The sequence below is a fragment of the Barbus barbus genome (assembly GCF_936440315.1).
Source record: "Barbus barbus genome assembly, chromosome: 38".
NCBI classification, from domain to species: domain Eukaryota; kingdom Metazoa; phylum Chordata; class Actinopteri; order Cypriniformes; family Cyprinidae; genus Barbus; species Barbus barbus.
In genome coordinates, this window is record NC_136716.1 from 14,038,201 (window position 1) to 14,052,612 (window position 14,412).

At 45.6% G+C, this 14,412-nt stretch overlaps 1 protein-coding gene across 1 annotated transcript in view; it reads right to left on the reverse strand.

Annotated features, from left to right (window-relative positions):
- mpp7a (MAGUK p55 scaffold protein 7a) overlaps positions 1-14,412 on the reverse strand; it is a 180,258-nt gene that overhangs the window by 24,446 nt on the left and 141,400 nt on the right. Inside the window, exons 13-15 of the mRNA XM_079398287.1 lie at positions 14,192-14,362; positions 3,569-3,649; positions 291-384 (exon numbers count right to left, since the gene is read on the reverse strand). Coding sequence (XP_079254413.1) covers positions 291-384; positions 3,569-3,649; positions 14,192-14,362 — 346 coding nt within the window. The remainder of the gene's footprint in view (positions 1-290; positions 385-3,568; positions 3,650-14,191; positions 14,363-14,412) is intronic.

A 14,412-nucleotide genomic window follows, 5' to 3' on the forward strand; every position in this document is an offset into this window, starting at 1 on the left:
CTGGACGATGTGTTGAATACTAACTGGCCACGGAGGCTCCGCCTCTCAGATTTATATCTCTCCCACTGTGGAGTGTTTGTGTCAGGGTTACGGTTGACATAATTACAATCCTGAGAATAAAGGAAGCGGTCCACTAAACTTCAATGATTAATACTGACTATTTGATCTCCACGGTAAACTTTCACATCCCAAATCCAAATCACAGAAGAAACGTTCATATGCTCGTTCCAAATAATACACACTAGCAGTGTGTTTCAATCTAAGCGAGACTGTGTCGGATGGTAACTTACTTGTTGTTCTGAACGTCTGCCTCAAAAAGGTGTTTGGAGATAAAATGATACTCCACTCCTTCGCTTTCCTGATGTCGCTTCGATCGAGATGTGTCTGTGAAAGATAAGGGAAAGTAATTAAGGCAAAGTATCTGATTTTGTATAGTTTCACACTTAAAGATCGAATAGAAAATGCTACATGACTTTTCAAATCTGAAAAGATTTTAACACAAGACATCATGCACTTGCCGATTTTGCAAATGGTTACAGAAAAAAATTGCACTACGTGTTTTAAAATCACCTCATAAAATTGACATGGCAAGACTGTAAATTGGGGCAAAAATCTGTAGTGTATTATAGTTTTTACAAAACACAAGCCCATCCACATAAAATTGTAGCAAATCCACATTACTGGAGAAAATAAATAAATAAAAAAACTCTACTATAGCTTCAGAAAACTTGAATATATAATGGCATTAGGGCTGGATAACTTAAATTGACTGTGATTAACCAGCTCATGATTCAGAAGAGTAAAAGGAAATGACAAGAACTGGCTCAAGAGAGTCAATTGTTTTGGGAATTGGGCTACACTGGTCACAGTGCATGTTTTGGATTCACTAAACAGAACTGGTTCACAAGAGTCAACTGTTCTTGAATTGAACTACACTGGTCACACTATACAGTATCTTCTACATGAACAACGATTACAGTACAGGTACAGGACAGGAGGTGCTTTAGAGATACATTTTCACACAGCCCCTAAAAATAGGTATTAATGTTAAAGCTCAATCATAAGATTTTAACAGTCAATGCTGGAATTATTCACAGAATGTGATTAAGAAGATTAGAATTAATCTGAAAAAATTATATTTTACCCAGCCCTAAGTGGCATTAGATACGGTTTCCTTGAAAGAAAACAGTGGATTCCCAGCAGGGTTTCGTAGAGCACTGTGGTGGAATAACTTAATGGTTTAAAGGTGCTTCAAGAAGAACATGTGAAGAAATGTTCATTACAGACATTTGCTTGATTAAAGGGAGTTTCCCCATGGGCACTTTATTTCCCACTTAATTTTATTTAAAGTAAACCACCTCTCCAAGGTCTGACGCCACACCCACCGCGTCTGTCTTGGCTCACCTCACCACAAGGCTTCTAAAAGGGCAGTGTGAGTGTAACGCTGCTTGTAAAGCCCCAGGAGCACACTGTACAGTACCGGCACTGAGTTTACTCTGTCCCTCATTAGCCCCGTTCCTGCTTTCAGCTGCTTATAAACTCCTGTCTTTAAATCAGTCTGCGTGTGCCAGTCCAGCCAGCACGGCTCCACCGGGTACAGCCAGGGTCAGAGTTTGCCGTGTGGAGAGACACAGCGGTGTGCTTAACGAGTGTCGGGGAGGTCAAAGGTCACTGTAGAACACACCTCCGACAAATCGTCTGCAAGCCGCCAGCAGCTCCAAAACAAGCTATTAAACTTTATCACCATTCCAACTCGCCTTGTTCCAGGTTTTTTTCTTCCTCTGCTTTTTTCCTTCTGCTTATTCAAGGCCCCATTGAATTGTCTCTATCGCTCTATTTATCATGTCATGTATGGGTAATTTTACTGTATTTTTTAAAAATATATAAACACATTACAGTTCAAAGTTATTTTTTTATAGAAACTAATACTTTCATTCAGCAAGAATGAATTAAGTTGATGAAAATCGATGGTAAAGACATTTATAATATTAGGAACAAAACGCTTATCTTTGAATTTTCTATTTAAAGATCTATTTAAAATCCTGAAAAAGGTTTTCCACATAAATATCAAGCAGAACAATCACTCTCAACCATAAAGTCATAAACCAGGTTTCTTGAGAACCAAATCAGCATATTAGAATAATTTTTGAATGACCATGTGACACTTGCAATATTATTTTTACAATATTACTATTTGCTGTATTTTTGATCAAATAAATGCAGCCTTGGTAAGCATTAGAGACTCTAATAAATAAAATGAACGGAGAAGCGGCTGTCTAATTGCTCATTTAATTTGTAAGTGAACTCCTGTTCCTATAGATAAAGACGGAGGGAGAGAGATGAGAAAGTATGTGTTGGGTGGGATGGGAGTAAATTATTAGTTGCCCTCAACCCATCACATATTTGATGAAGAGGCATCCCCCTCTCATGATGACAGCCCACCACAGACATAAGATAACATGTTATTATACCTCCAACTGCTGGTGCTCACAAAACAAAGAAAAAAAAAAGTTACTCCCTTGTACTGCTGAAAGAAACAGAATATATTTCATCTGGCATTAGCTCTGTGGCATAGGAAATGTTTTTGGTGTGGCAAAAGAATTTGAATTTCATTCTAAGATCATGGAAAATAGCAGTAAAAGTTGGAGGAGACAAAATGTTCAAGTGCTCCCAACTAATCGTATTCTACAATCTCGCTAGCGTTGCTGCCATGACTGGTTTGCATTTTAAAAGACCCAGTTGTTGGAAATGTGAAGCAATCGTTCACGTTGGTCTCCTTTAGAGAAATGAAATAGAAATATTCAATGTTTAATCACTCCATATTAACAATGAGAGTTGGAGCTGGCAGGATTTAAATAAAAGGGGAAAGATGACCAAAAAGCACTTTCAAAACAATCATTTTCCAAGAATCCATCCCTTTAATCTAAATCCTTCATAAGGTCTGAGGGGAGCTGGGCTACATAATACAGACTAATGCAGCGGTCACATTTGTGAGCAATTAGGCAGCATTAAGGCAAAAAGCTTTGGATGGGATTTTAATACCAGTGGCATTTCAAAGTGTCAGAGCCTGAATCAGACACATCTATTAAAGCCAAACTCGAATGGAACAAACATCCAACTGTTATATCAACAGTCATGGGTTTTCTGGCCACTGTCTCCAACTCCTTCAAACTTTCAAGCTCTGTTTCTCACTTTCCTGCCTCTAAATATGCAAAAAAAAAAAAAAAAAAATCTCTTTGATCTATTTATTGTGTGGTGAGCTTGCTGTGACATGTGAATTTCCCTTTTGGATTAAAAAAGTCAATCAATCAATCAATTTCTTCACAGCGTCGGCCTGTTTAAATACATAAATCGCAGGCTTATTTATATGTCCCAAAAATATCTGCTCTGGTGTATTTCCCTGGATTGTGTGTTTCTGGATGCTGGAGGGAGGGAATAGGCGCTGCTGCTTGGGACATAGGAATGTGTCAAGTAGAGCTGTGACTGATGAGGTGAGAGAATCATTGTCACAAAAGGTAATCTACAGTATTGTGAAGGGTATGACACACACAAAAAAGGAAGGACTTACGTGGGATGGTGACACTAAAATGTTCTGGATCGGATATCAACAACTTCCTTTTGAGCTCATTCAAACCAACACCAGTAGGACCTAGATAAGCAAAACAGAGAGAGACACAGAAACAAAGTCCATTAATATATTGCTTAACGTTTATTTTAGCATGCTGCTATTTTTTTCTATTGTATCATTTCAGACAAAAAAGAGACTTTATGAATGAAATGTTTTATTAAAAACACACTACTGTCCTAAAGTTTGGGTTAAGACCTTAATATTTTGAAAGACTTTAACATTGTAACAAAAGCTTTCTGTGTCAAATAAATGCTGTTCCCTATCGATACTCCACTCGTACTGCGTCTTGCTAAAGACGCTATGGGAAAAAGCCTTTTTTCTCCTTTACTGAAGCCTTATTCAATCACGCAGTGAAACTGCACGATCATTGGTTTGTGCAGTGTGATAAAACGAACCAATGTGTCGGCAGCGGAGCTGCACGAGCCTATGGCGACGGAGCCCGCCAGATCCCGCCAGAATGGGCGGGGTTATCTGGCTATATAATCAGCCGTCTCGCCATAGGATCCTCAGATTTCTTCTCCTTCAGCGACGACATCTCGCCTTCGCTGATCCCAAGAAGCCGCCATCGCCGTTGAAACGCCTCGCAGCTGAGCCAGAGACCTCCTGCCTGCTGAGACGACGCTCTTCGCGCTCCAGCCCCGCAGAAGCCCCGGTCTGTTCGCTGCCGCCATCCGGCGAATTCACGCACTCTAAAAGAGCAAATTTAGGCGTTGTTTCAAATGCCTGGCCGACTTTGCGGCTCGTGCAGGGCTCCCCTGCACTCCGATGACGGCCACAGCGAGTGCGTTTCCTGCTTGGGGAAATCCCATGCAGATGCAGCGCTCGCTGACACTGAATGCTCGCACTGCGAGCGTTTCAGTCTCGCCTCTCTGCGCTCGCGGATCGCTTTCTTTTCAGAGAGCGATCCCGCCCCTCGCGCCCTCCCGTTTTCTTCCTCCCAGGCACCTGTGAGGAAAAAGCGGCGGGGCAGAGGATTTCAGTGCTTGGCTGAGAGCGAGCTCACGCCGGCTCGAGTCCTGCGTGCCTCGCTTTCGCCACAGAGAGAGCATTCTCCCGTCCTTTTTTCCCAGCCCGACCAGCGTCCCTCCGCTGCCGCGAGCGATCTGGTCTCGTTCGGAAAAAGTGACGAAGAGCTGGCCGATGACAGCATGTCATTGGCAGCTTCTGATGCGGAGGAGCCGTCGGGCTCTGCTGTAGACTCCGCCCTCCCGCATTCTTCAGCGCCCAGCACCGCTGCAGCTGGGATGGACGCCGAGCTCTTCCGTGTCCTCTCCAGAGCGGTTGAAGAGCTGGGACTGGATTGGTCTCCACCAGAGGAGCCCTCTCGCAGCCGTCTTGATGAGTGGTTCCTGCCGGGGCGCCGTCAGGCCCCTCTACAGCGACCCTCGCCGTTCTTCCCTGAAGTTCACGACGAGCTGACGAAATCGTGGCGCGCCCCCTACTCCGCCCGCCTCCGCACTTCCTCTTCATCCGCCCTCACTACAATTGACGGCGCTGAAGAAAAGGGGTACGGGAAAATGCCTCAACTGGATGAGTCAGTGGCTGCCCATCTCTGCCCACCCACTGCCATCGGCTGGAAGGCTAAAGCCGCCCATCCGTCCAAGCCATGCAGGACCACTTCAGCACTCGCTGGACGCTCCTATGCTTCAGCTGGACAGGCGGCGTCGGCGCTTCACTCTATGGCGGTTCTACAGGTCTATCAGGCCAAACTCCTCGCTGCTATGGACGAGTCTGAACCTGATCCTGCAACTCTCAGGGAGCTGAGAAGTGCGACAGACCTGGCTCTGCGCGCCACCAAGACCACCGCCCAGGCGATTGGACGGTCCATGGCCAGCCTAGTGGTGCTCGAGCGCCACCTGTGGCTCACGCTGACGGAGATCAAGGACGCAGACAAGGTTTCCTTCCTTGATGCACCGATTTCGCCTAGCGGCCTCTTTGGACCTGCGGTGGAGGGTTTTGCTGAACGCTTCACGGAAGCACAGAAGGCGTCGCAAGCCATGCGACACTTCCTGCCCAAGCGATCAAGCTCTTCTGCTGCCGCTAGTCGCCCCAAGCCTGTGCCGACTAAGCAGCCTGCGAAGCCCCCGCCTCCTGCCTCCGCCTCTCAGCCTGCCAAGGCTCCGCAGACGCGAGGGCGTTCTCGATCGGCCAGACGCTACCCCCATCCGCAGCGCCAGGGGCCCCGACCCAGGATTGTGTTGGACCCTGCGCCTCCAGCGTCTTCCTGATCTGCAGGCCAGGAAGAGGAGAGGACCAAGTCCCGCCGCGGCCGGACCGCCCGCCAAGCGGCCTCTCTTAAAAAACCTCTTGTCACTCCGCTCATCGCCGGGTGCAGAGCACATTGTGTCTGTTGCAAACACAGGGCCCGTACAAGCGTCCTTGCAACCGTCCGTTGTTATAATGGGCAAAATAAAACACAAACATTCTCAAAGAGAGAGCAAATTTCCTCTTCCTTCCATCACGAGCGTCCTGCCTCCGTGCAGTCGATCGCTCGAGTTTATCCAACCTCTTGCCACGCGGGCCGAGGCCTGGAGGGCCATCCCCGGAGTGTCAGAATGGGTTGTACGGATAATAGAACGAGGTTACTCACTCCAATTCGCTCGCAGACCCCCGCGCTTCAGCGACGTGGTCTCCACTTCTGTAGACGGCAAGAACGCTCACGTTCTACGTTCAGAAGTGATGACGCTGCTGGAAAAGGGAGCCATAGAAATGGTTCCTCCAGCTCAGAGCGAATCAGGCTTTTACAGCCGTTACTTCCTCGTTCCCAAGAAGGACGGCGGCCTCCGGCCCATCCTCGATCTCAGACGCCTGAATCGCGCCCTCATGAGGAGGTCGTTCAGGATGATCACACTGAAGCAGATCCTCTCGCAAATTCGCTCAGAGGACTGGTTCTGTTCCCTGGACCTGAAAGACGCATACTTTCACGTCCAGATAGCCCCCCATCACAGACGATTCTTGAGATTCGCCTTCGAGGGAGTGGCTTATCAGTACACGGTCCTTCCCTTTGGACTGTCCCTGGCTCCACGCACTTTTACGAAGTGCATGGACGCGGCTCTTTCCCCTCTCAGGCAGATGGGAATCCGCATTCTCAATTACCTCGACGACTGGCTCATTCTGGCCCAGTCAGAGGTACAACTACTCTCACACAGAGCCCTCCTCCTCAGCCACTTAGAATGCCTGGGGCTCAGGGTCAATTTTACCAAGAGCGCACTGTTTCCCAGCCGACGGGTGTCGTTTCTGGGAACAGTTTTGGACTCAGCTCAGATGAGAGCTGTGCTAGCGCCGGAACGCGCTCTGGCCATTCAAAAGCTTGCAGCCTCCTTCCAGAGCGGCACCGCTCGCCCCGTCAAAGCGTTTCAGAGGATGCTGGGCCTCATGGCCGCAGCATCGCCAGTGCTACAGTTGGGCCTGCTTCACATGCGGCCACTTCAGCGCTGGTTGAAACCACGGGTTCCGCCCCACGCATGGCGACACGGTCGCCTACATATCAGGGTGAGCCAGGCCTGTGTAACAGCCCTAGCCCCCTGGAAGAACCCACAATGGTTCAGAAAGGGTGTGACCATAGGGATGGTCTGCAGCAGGAAAGTTGTCACGACAGACGCCTCCAACATGGGTTGGGGGGCGCTGTGCGAAGGCAAACCGACCTTTGGCCTTTGGTCGAAGGCGGAGCAGAACCTCCACATCAACTGCTTAGAGATGCTAGCAGTGTGTCGAGCCTGCCAGTTTTTCCTGCCAGAGCTAAGGGGACGACATGTGCTGATCCGCTCAGACAACATGTCAGTGGTGTCCTACGTAAATCACCAGGGAGGTCTCTCCTCGAAGCGCCTCTTCCTTATGGTAGAGCGACTTCTGGAGTGGGCTCAGCTCAACTTGCGCTCGCTGAGAGCAGCACATTTGCCGGGCAGATTGAACCAAGGAGCGGATATGTTATCACGGAGCAACGTCCCCTCAGAAGAGTGGATGCTCCACCCGCAGACGGTTCGAATGATCTGGAGAATCTTTGGCAAGGCCGAGGTAGACCTTTTCGCCTCCAAAGACAACTCTCACTGCCCAGCCTATTATTCGAAGGTCAAGGACGCGTTGGCCCACGACTGGCCCAACCTCCTCCTCTATGCATTCCCTCCGATCGCTCTGATTCCTCAGGTCATCAGGCGAATCAGGGAACAACGACACAAGGTCTTGTTGGTGGCCCCCCTGTGGGAGAACCAGCCTTGGATGTCAGAGCTGACCCAGCTGCTAACCGCAGCCCCCTGGCCCGTGCCCCTGAGACGAGACCTCCTCTCTCAGGCGAACGGTTTATTGTGGCACCCTCGTCCCGAACTGTGGGCGCTTCACCTCTGGCCGCTCAACGGGAGCCTACCAGCCTCCCAGAGCGAGTGCTAAATACCATTTCTGAGGCTAGAGCCCCGTCTACGAGACGCCTCTATGCCCTTAAATGGGCGGTTTTCTCCGAATGGTGTCTAAACCGTGGTGAGGACCCCCCTACATCTGAGTTGGCGGTGATTCTGTCCTTCCTGCAGGAACTGCTGGATAAAGGACGCTCTCCCTCCACACTCAGGGTGTTCGTATCGGCTATAGCGGCCTTCCACGCCGATATCGCGGGCCAATCAGTGGGCAGGGACAATGTTATCGTCCGCTTTCTAAGGGGTGCTAAGAGGCTGAATCCGCCTCGGCCCCTTACTGTCCCTACGTGGGACTTACCCACTGTGCTGAGGGCCCTGAGGGGCCCTCCTTTTGAGCCGCTCCAGTCTACGAACCTTCGGTCGCTGAAGACTGCTTTGCTACTAGCACTAGCGTCAGTCAAGCGAGTAGGAGACCTGCAGGCGCTCTCTGTGAGCCCTGCCTGCCTGGAATTTGGGCCAAACGACTCCAAGGTCGTCCTAAAACCAAGGCATGGATACGTACCTAAGGTACTTTCCACTCCGTTCAGAGCTCAGGTCATCACACTCTCCGCGCTTCCTCCCTCTGAGGAGGACCGGGAGTTCATTCTGTTATGCCCTGTTAGAGCCCTACGGATCTACTTTGAGCGTTCCGCCTCCTTCAGGCGCACGGAACAGCTCTTTGTTAGCTTCGGTAACCGCGCCAAGGGGCTTCCGGTCACGAAGCAGAGACTCTCTAAGTGGATAGTGGATGCCGTTACGCTGGCTTACTCTTCCTTGGGCCTTCAATGCCCCATTGGAGTACGAGCCCATTCGACTAGAGGCATTGCCTCGTCGTGGGCCTGGTCTAGCGGTGTGTCCATTACAGACATTTGTGTGGCGGCCGGCTGGGCCTCGCCGTCCACATTTGCAAAGTTTTATAAGTTGGATGTACCGACCTTACAGGCCAAGGTCCTATCTGCTTAGATGAGTATGACTTATGTTGTGGGAACATCCCTAACGGAGATCTCTTGACTGCATGGGCACTCAAGCTCTCTGATGGGTTCCTTACATATCTCAGCCCTGAAAGTGCTGAGTATGCGAGGAATACATGGAATGACCCGGGCCGAGCGTGACCTCTATGAGCTCAGCTCGCTTTAGCCCGAGTATACTATTATACTTCCCTCTGAGAATGTAATGCTTATGGAGGTATTTTACACAGTCGTTCCTCTACCATAGCACGGCGTGATTGAATTGTGTTCCCATAGCGTCTTTAGCAAGACGCAGTACGAGTGGAGTATCGATAGGGAACGTACTCGGTTACTATCGTAACCTCGGTTCCCTGAGATACGGAACGAGTACTGCGTACTTTGCCGTGCCAGGTAGCTGCACGACTCAGTCGTCGCTTCAGTCGAAGTAAACCTGAGGATCCTATGGCGAGACGGCTGATTATATAGCCAGATAACCCCGCCCATTCTGGCGGGATCTGGCGGGCTCCGTCGCCATAGGCTCGTGCAGCTCCGCTGCCGACACATTGGTTCGTTTTATCACACTGCACAAACCAATGATCGTGCAGTTTCACTGCGTGATTGAATAAGGCTTCAGTAAAGGAGAAAAAAGGCTTTTTCCCATAGCGTCTTTAGCAAGACGCAGTACTCGTTCCGTATCTCAGGGAACCGAGGTTACGATAGTAACTGAGTACGTTCTTTTGAACTTCATATTCATTAAAAATTCCTGATATTTTTTTATCAAATATTCCACAAAAATATTAATCAATAGAAATGTTTTCAATACTGATAAGACATTTTTCTTGAGCACCAAATCAGACTATTAGACTGATTTCTGAAGGATCATTTGACACTGAAAACAGTCATTTTAAATGGCAAATTTCACAATGTTACATTTTTTCATTTTTCTTTGATCAAATAGATGCTGCCTGGGTGAGAATAAGCTTATCTGACCCCAAACCTATGACAGGTAGTGTAGACAAAAAGTGTAAAGTGTACACAAAATTAAGTTGGATTATAAATTTTATTTACTGTAGTCAAAAAAATAGTTTTAAAGTTTTTAGATTTTATTGACTTTTAGATTTACTTTATGCACTATACATTCAAACATTCAAATATAATACATTAAATATAAGATATAAATAAAAGAAAAAAAAGAAAAGTTTTTCCACTTTACTATCCAGTCCAAGCATAGTGAACAGTGAAAAATTTGGAGTCATCTGTTTCTACATACGCAGCAAAATTCACAGCAACAGAGATTTGATCCCTCCATGCATGTCGAGGCCCTGTTAAAGACAGGCCAAGATTCACACTGTATAATGCGGAGAGTCAAGCGTGGTTTTTCTATTAGCCGTTAACGATTGCTATGAGACATGCACAAATCAAAATCTATATGTTCGAGAACACAAAACAGATGTTTTTCCTACTAGCTGGGAGAATACACATTTTCATTTGATGCACCATACACTTTCCAACACACATGACATCATGAGAAGCCTATGACGGTGCAAAACGTGCTATCCTTATTCCACTGTGATAGTGGAGACGAGCAAGATGCTGATTTATTACGGTGAGGAAACAGGAGATTGTTTCAGGGTCACTGAGTAATGTGGAGCTCCTATTTGAGAGCCATATGTAAAAACTGTGTTTATGCGTGTATGTATATATATATATATATATATATATATATATATATATATATATATATATATATATATATATATATATATATATATATATATATATATATATATATATATATATATATATATATATATATATATATATATATATATATATATATATATATATATATATATATATATATGTATGTGTGGAAAAGGAAAAAAAGTACACCGCAATACATGTTTCCAACCAGCCATATTTCATACGCAAACGCAGCCTCCCCATAAAAGGACCCACAAACTCAAACAGTCTTTATTTTCAGGGGATGTTAATCTCCAGACCCCACTAGACCCTGTCTGCCTGCCACATAGAAACCTTGTCAAAGGGAAGACGGATGGTCTGTAGTCCCTTGGCCATTCTATTCACTCATCATGTGCACTAAATGAGTAAAGCCCTCAGTCACTCATCTCTGCAGCGGCTCGCCCCATCTCTGATGTATAACCGCTTGTGTGCAAAAAGCCACAAACAGCATTGAAACTTGCAGTCTGAGTTCAAGCACTGAGCAGCCAGCCAGATCCTACAGTCTAAACAGCCTTCAAAATGGGACAGTGGTGTGACCAATAGGTTAACTCACTTGACTGTTTTTTTTCCTGATTATTCTGTTCATTGTCATACGCTTTATTGACCCAAACAAAAACTAGCCCTTTACGCTTCAACAGCCCCCAATAAAATAACACATTTAAGTAATTGTTTTTCAATCCAAGTGTTTGCGTGCGCTCACGGGGGCAGGTTGCAGCGGTCGTAAAAGTGTCAGTAGTCATTAGGGCGCTCATTAGGGGAGAAGGCTAATACGAAAGGCTTAATAACTTCCAGGCCAAGCACGGAGCGGATACAGTTAACCTAGGGGATCTACTAGGTTGGCTGAATGTGGGGGGCCGCCGTCCAACCTTCTCTCAACGCTCTTTAAACCACTGTCATCATGTCCTCATATTATCAGCATCAACATATTCCACCAAGTGTGTCCGATAAATAACCTTTCTTCACAGTTCTGTGTGATTAGTTAACAATTAAAGCTTTTTTGGTGAGATTTTAAGCTGGGCACTATGCTACTTGTACAGCACCCTGCCAACTGCTCAGATGTGTAAAAATTATACTTGATAGTTCTATGAAGAAACAACAATGCAGCCCAAACTGTAATGTTCAATTACAAAAGCCCAGACAGAGATGATTGGAAAGCGAAACAAAATTCTGATATAAAAGGAAATAAAGAATCTGATCCGTCGTTTGAACCGACAGCTCCTTTAGATCATCATTTTCCTCAATGGCCATTCTTCTGTTCCACCGTTATTCTGTCTGGGTCTATATAAACTGAAATCTCTTCAATCTTAACTCAAACATGTAGAAAAAAACAGATCATTTGCTATGTTAAATAATCAGGTTTCAGTTAAAACACTACGGTGGGCTTGCGAAGCTGCGCATATGTTAAATGTGTTGACTTTGGCCGCTCGATTAATATGTATCCAAACAGATAAGATCTTGATTCGTCTGGAAAGTCGTTTGAAACCCAACCGCAAACCGTGGGCCAGTCGTTTTAGAGAAAGCAAAGGGAAATAAGGCTACTTTGTTCTGGTGATTTTGCTTGACCCTGTTGTCCGCAGACAGGGGTAAACACCTAACGGGAGAGTAAAAGTTTAATGTGCTTTCAAATTAATCACTTTCATTCACAATAGCAAGAAAACCCAAATCACAGAGTACAAAGAGAGACGTGTGGGGAAAAAGATTCAAATGGCATCATTAATGGCAGCATTATTAAATGAAATAAAACAACCGGCAAGGAGCATGACAAAGACAGACGAGAAAAAAATTATAAAAAGTGCAGGCCAGGAAAAGTTAAAGCATGACCTCAAGGGACAGAATAACAGTTCAGAGAGAAAACACAGCAGACCCTTTCTCTACATCCTTGGGTTTGTCACGACTGATACATCCATGATGCTGCCCTCCACCTCATGAGACAAAACTAAAAAAAAATATTTGTGTTAGTTTGACCGTATGAGTTGCAAATTACCAGAGGGGCATCCTGACAGTAGGAAAAGCTTGATTAATTAAACAGACCACCTTATGCACTCGCTCACACAGGCATGTGAACACACACCCCATTAACTACATGCACCAACAAAACTGTGATAGAACCCATATGCCGTGTTGCATTCACAAACACATGGCCTGGTCTAATGCGGTGAACTGTGACCCTGTGCTACCCCTCACAGGTGTATGTGAAATATTTTATACACCTGGTCAACATTACTTGTCAGTATATGAGGACATTTTCACAACAACAACCCTTTACACTGGGAAAAACAAATTATGAATTTGATTTAGAGTGGAGGAGGTCGATGAGAAGTGGTTAATGCAGCATTTCAACATTATAAAAAACTAAAACAAAAGAAAGGAACCTGAAACCCTCAAGCTATCTGTCATACAAATCTAAATGACTTTTTATTCACACTTTTATGAAACACTTAATTCATTGTTCGGGTTTATATATCTTCTGTCCAGAATTTTTGGCAAACAAACCCTAATCTGACATTCGAAAATCTAATATCATTTCAAGGTTTTTTCACTTTGTAAAGCTGACGTCTCAATGCGGTTTTGCCCTCGCTGTTCCCTTGAAAATAAGTGTTAACAATTCTTTGGTGAATAATACTAAGGAGGAATAAAATGTTCCAATAGAGCACCAAAGCTGTGAATGAAGTGTCACAAAGATGAATTAATCCTCAACCGGTCCCGTTGAGAAGGGTCTGGCTGCAGACTTGCACTTGCACTCTCAGTACTTGTATTCTCAGACTTGCACTCTCAGACACTTGCAGTCTTTTTTATTTTGTTCTATTTATTGATTATTTTTAGTTTGAATCTCTCAACATTTTACAACAGTAGCCAGGTGGTGAAGACAAGACAAAAGAAACTAAATTACAATGTCACTTGCAATCGCCGCTTGCATTGCAATCGCCGTTGCCAATGGAGACAAGACGCTGTGGTGGTTAAGCGATTAAAATTAATTTAGTACAATAACGAACAGGGTCCTGCAAGTCATCTGTAGGAGAAAAAGACAAGACCCGCAAATCTGTGGCTACAGAACAGCAGAATATTCAAACAAAAAATAATCAATAAATAGAACAAAATAAAAAATTAAAAAGACTGCAAGTGACATCACTCGCGGAAGTGCAAGTGTCTGAGAGTGCAAGTCTGAGAATGCGAGTACTGAGAGTGCAAGTCTGAGAATGCGAGTACTGAGAGTGCAAGTGCAAGTCTGCAGCCAGACCCTATTGGTCCCATCAGCTCTAGGGGTCTTAAGAGGGCCGGGTTGAGTGACAGTCCCACAGCAGAACAGGATTTATAGGTTTGAGTCAAGTGCTGTTGTGGATAAAGCACTGCTTGTGCATAGCCTCAAAATAGTGTTGTTTTAGGCCTATTCGTTCTTTGTATTTTTACGTTTGCCTATTCGTTCTTTGTATTAGATGTCCATCATTTTGACAGCAAAAAAACATTTTATATACCAAAGCTGTTAAACTTACCAACTAACACTACAAGTCTGTGCCTGTCTCCGTGTTTTCTGCGGTAGGCCGTCACCTCTTCATAAGTGGGCACATCAGCTGTGTCGTACTGCTCACTTCTCTTACATTCATACATGGATTTATTTGTCTTCTTATCCCTTCTGCTGAGACGAAAACTCCTCCGTAGACCCGCTGGAGAGGAAGAGAGAAACAAATAAAGACAAAATAACAACAAGCTTGTC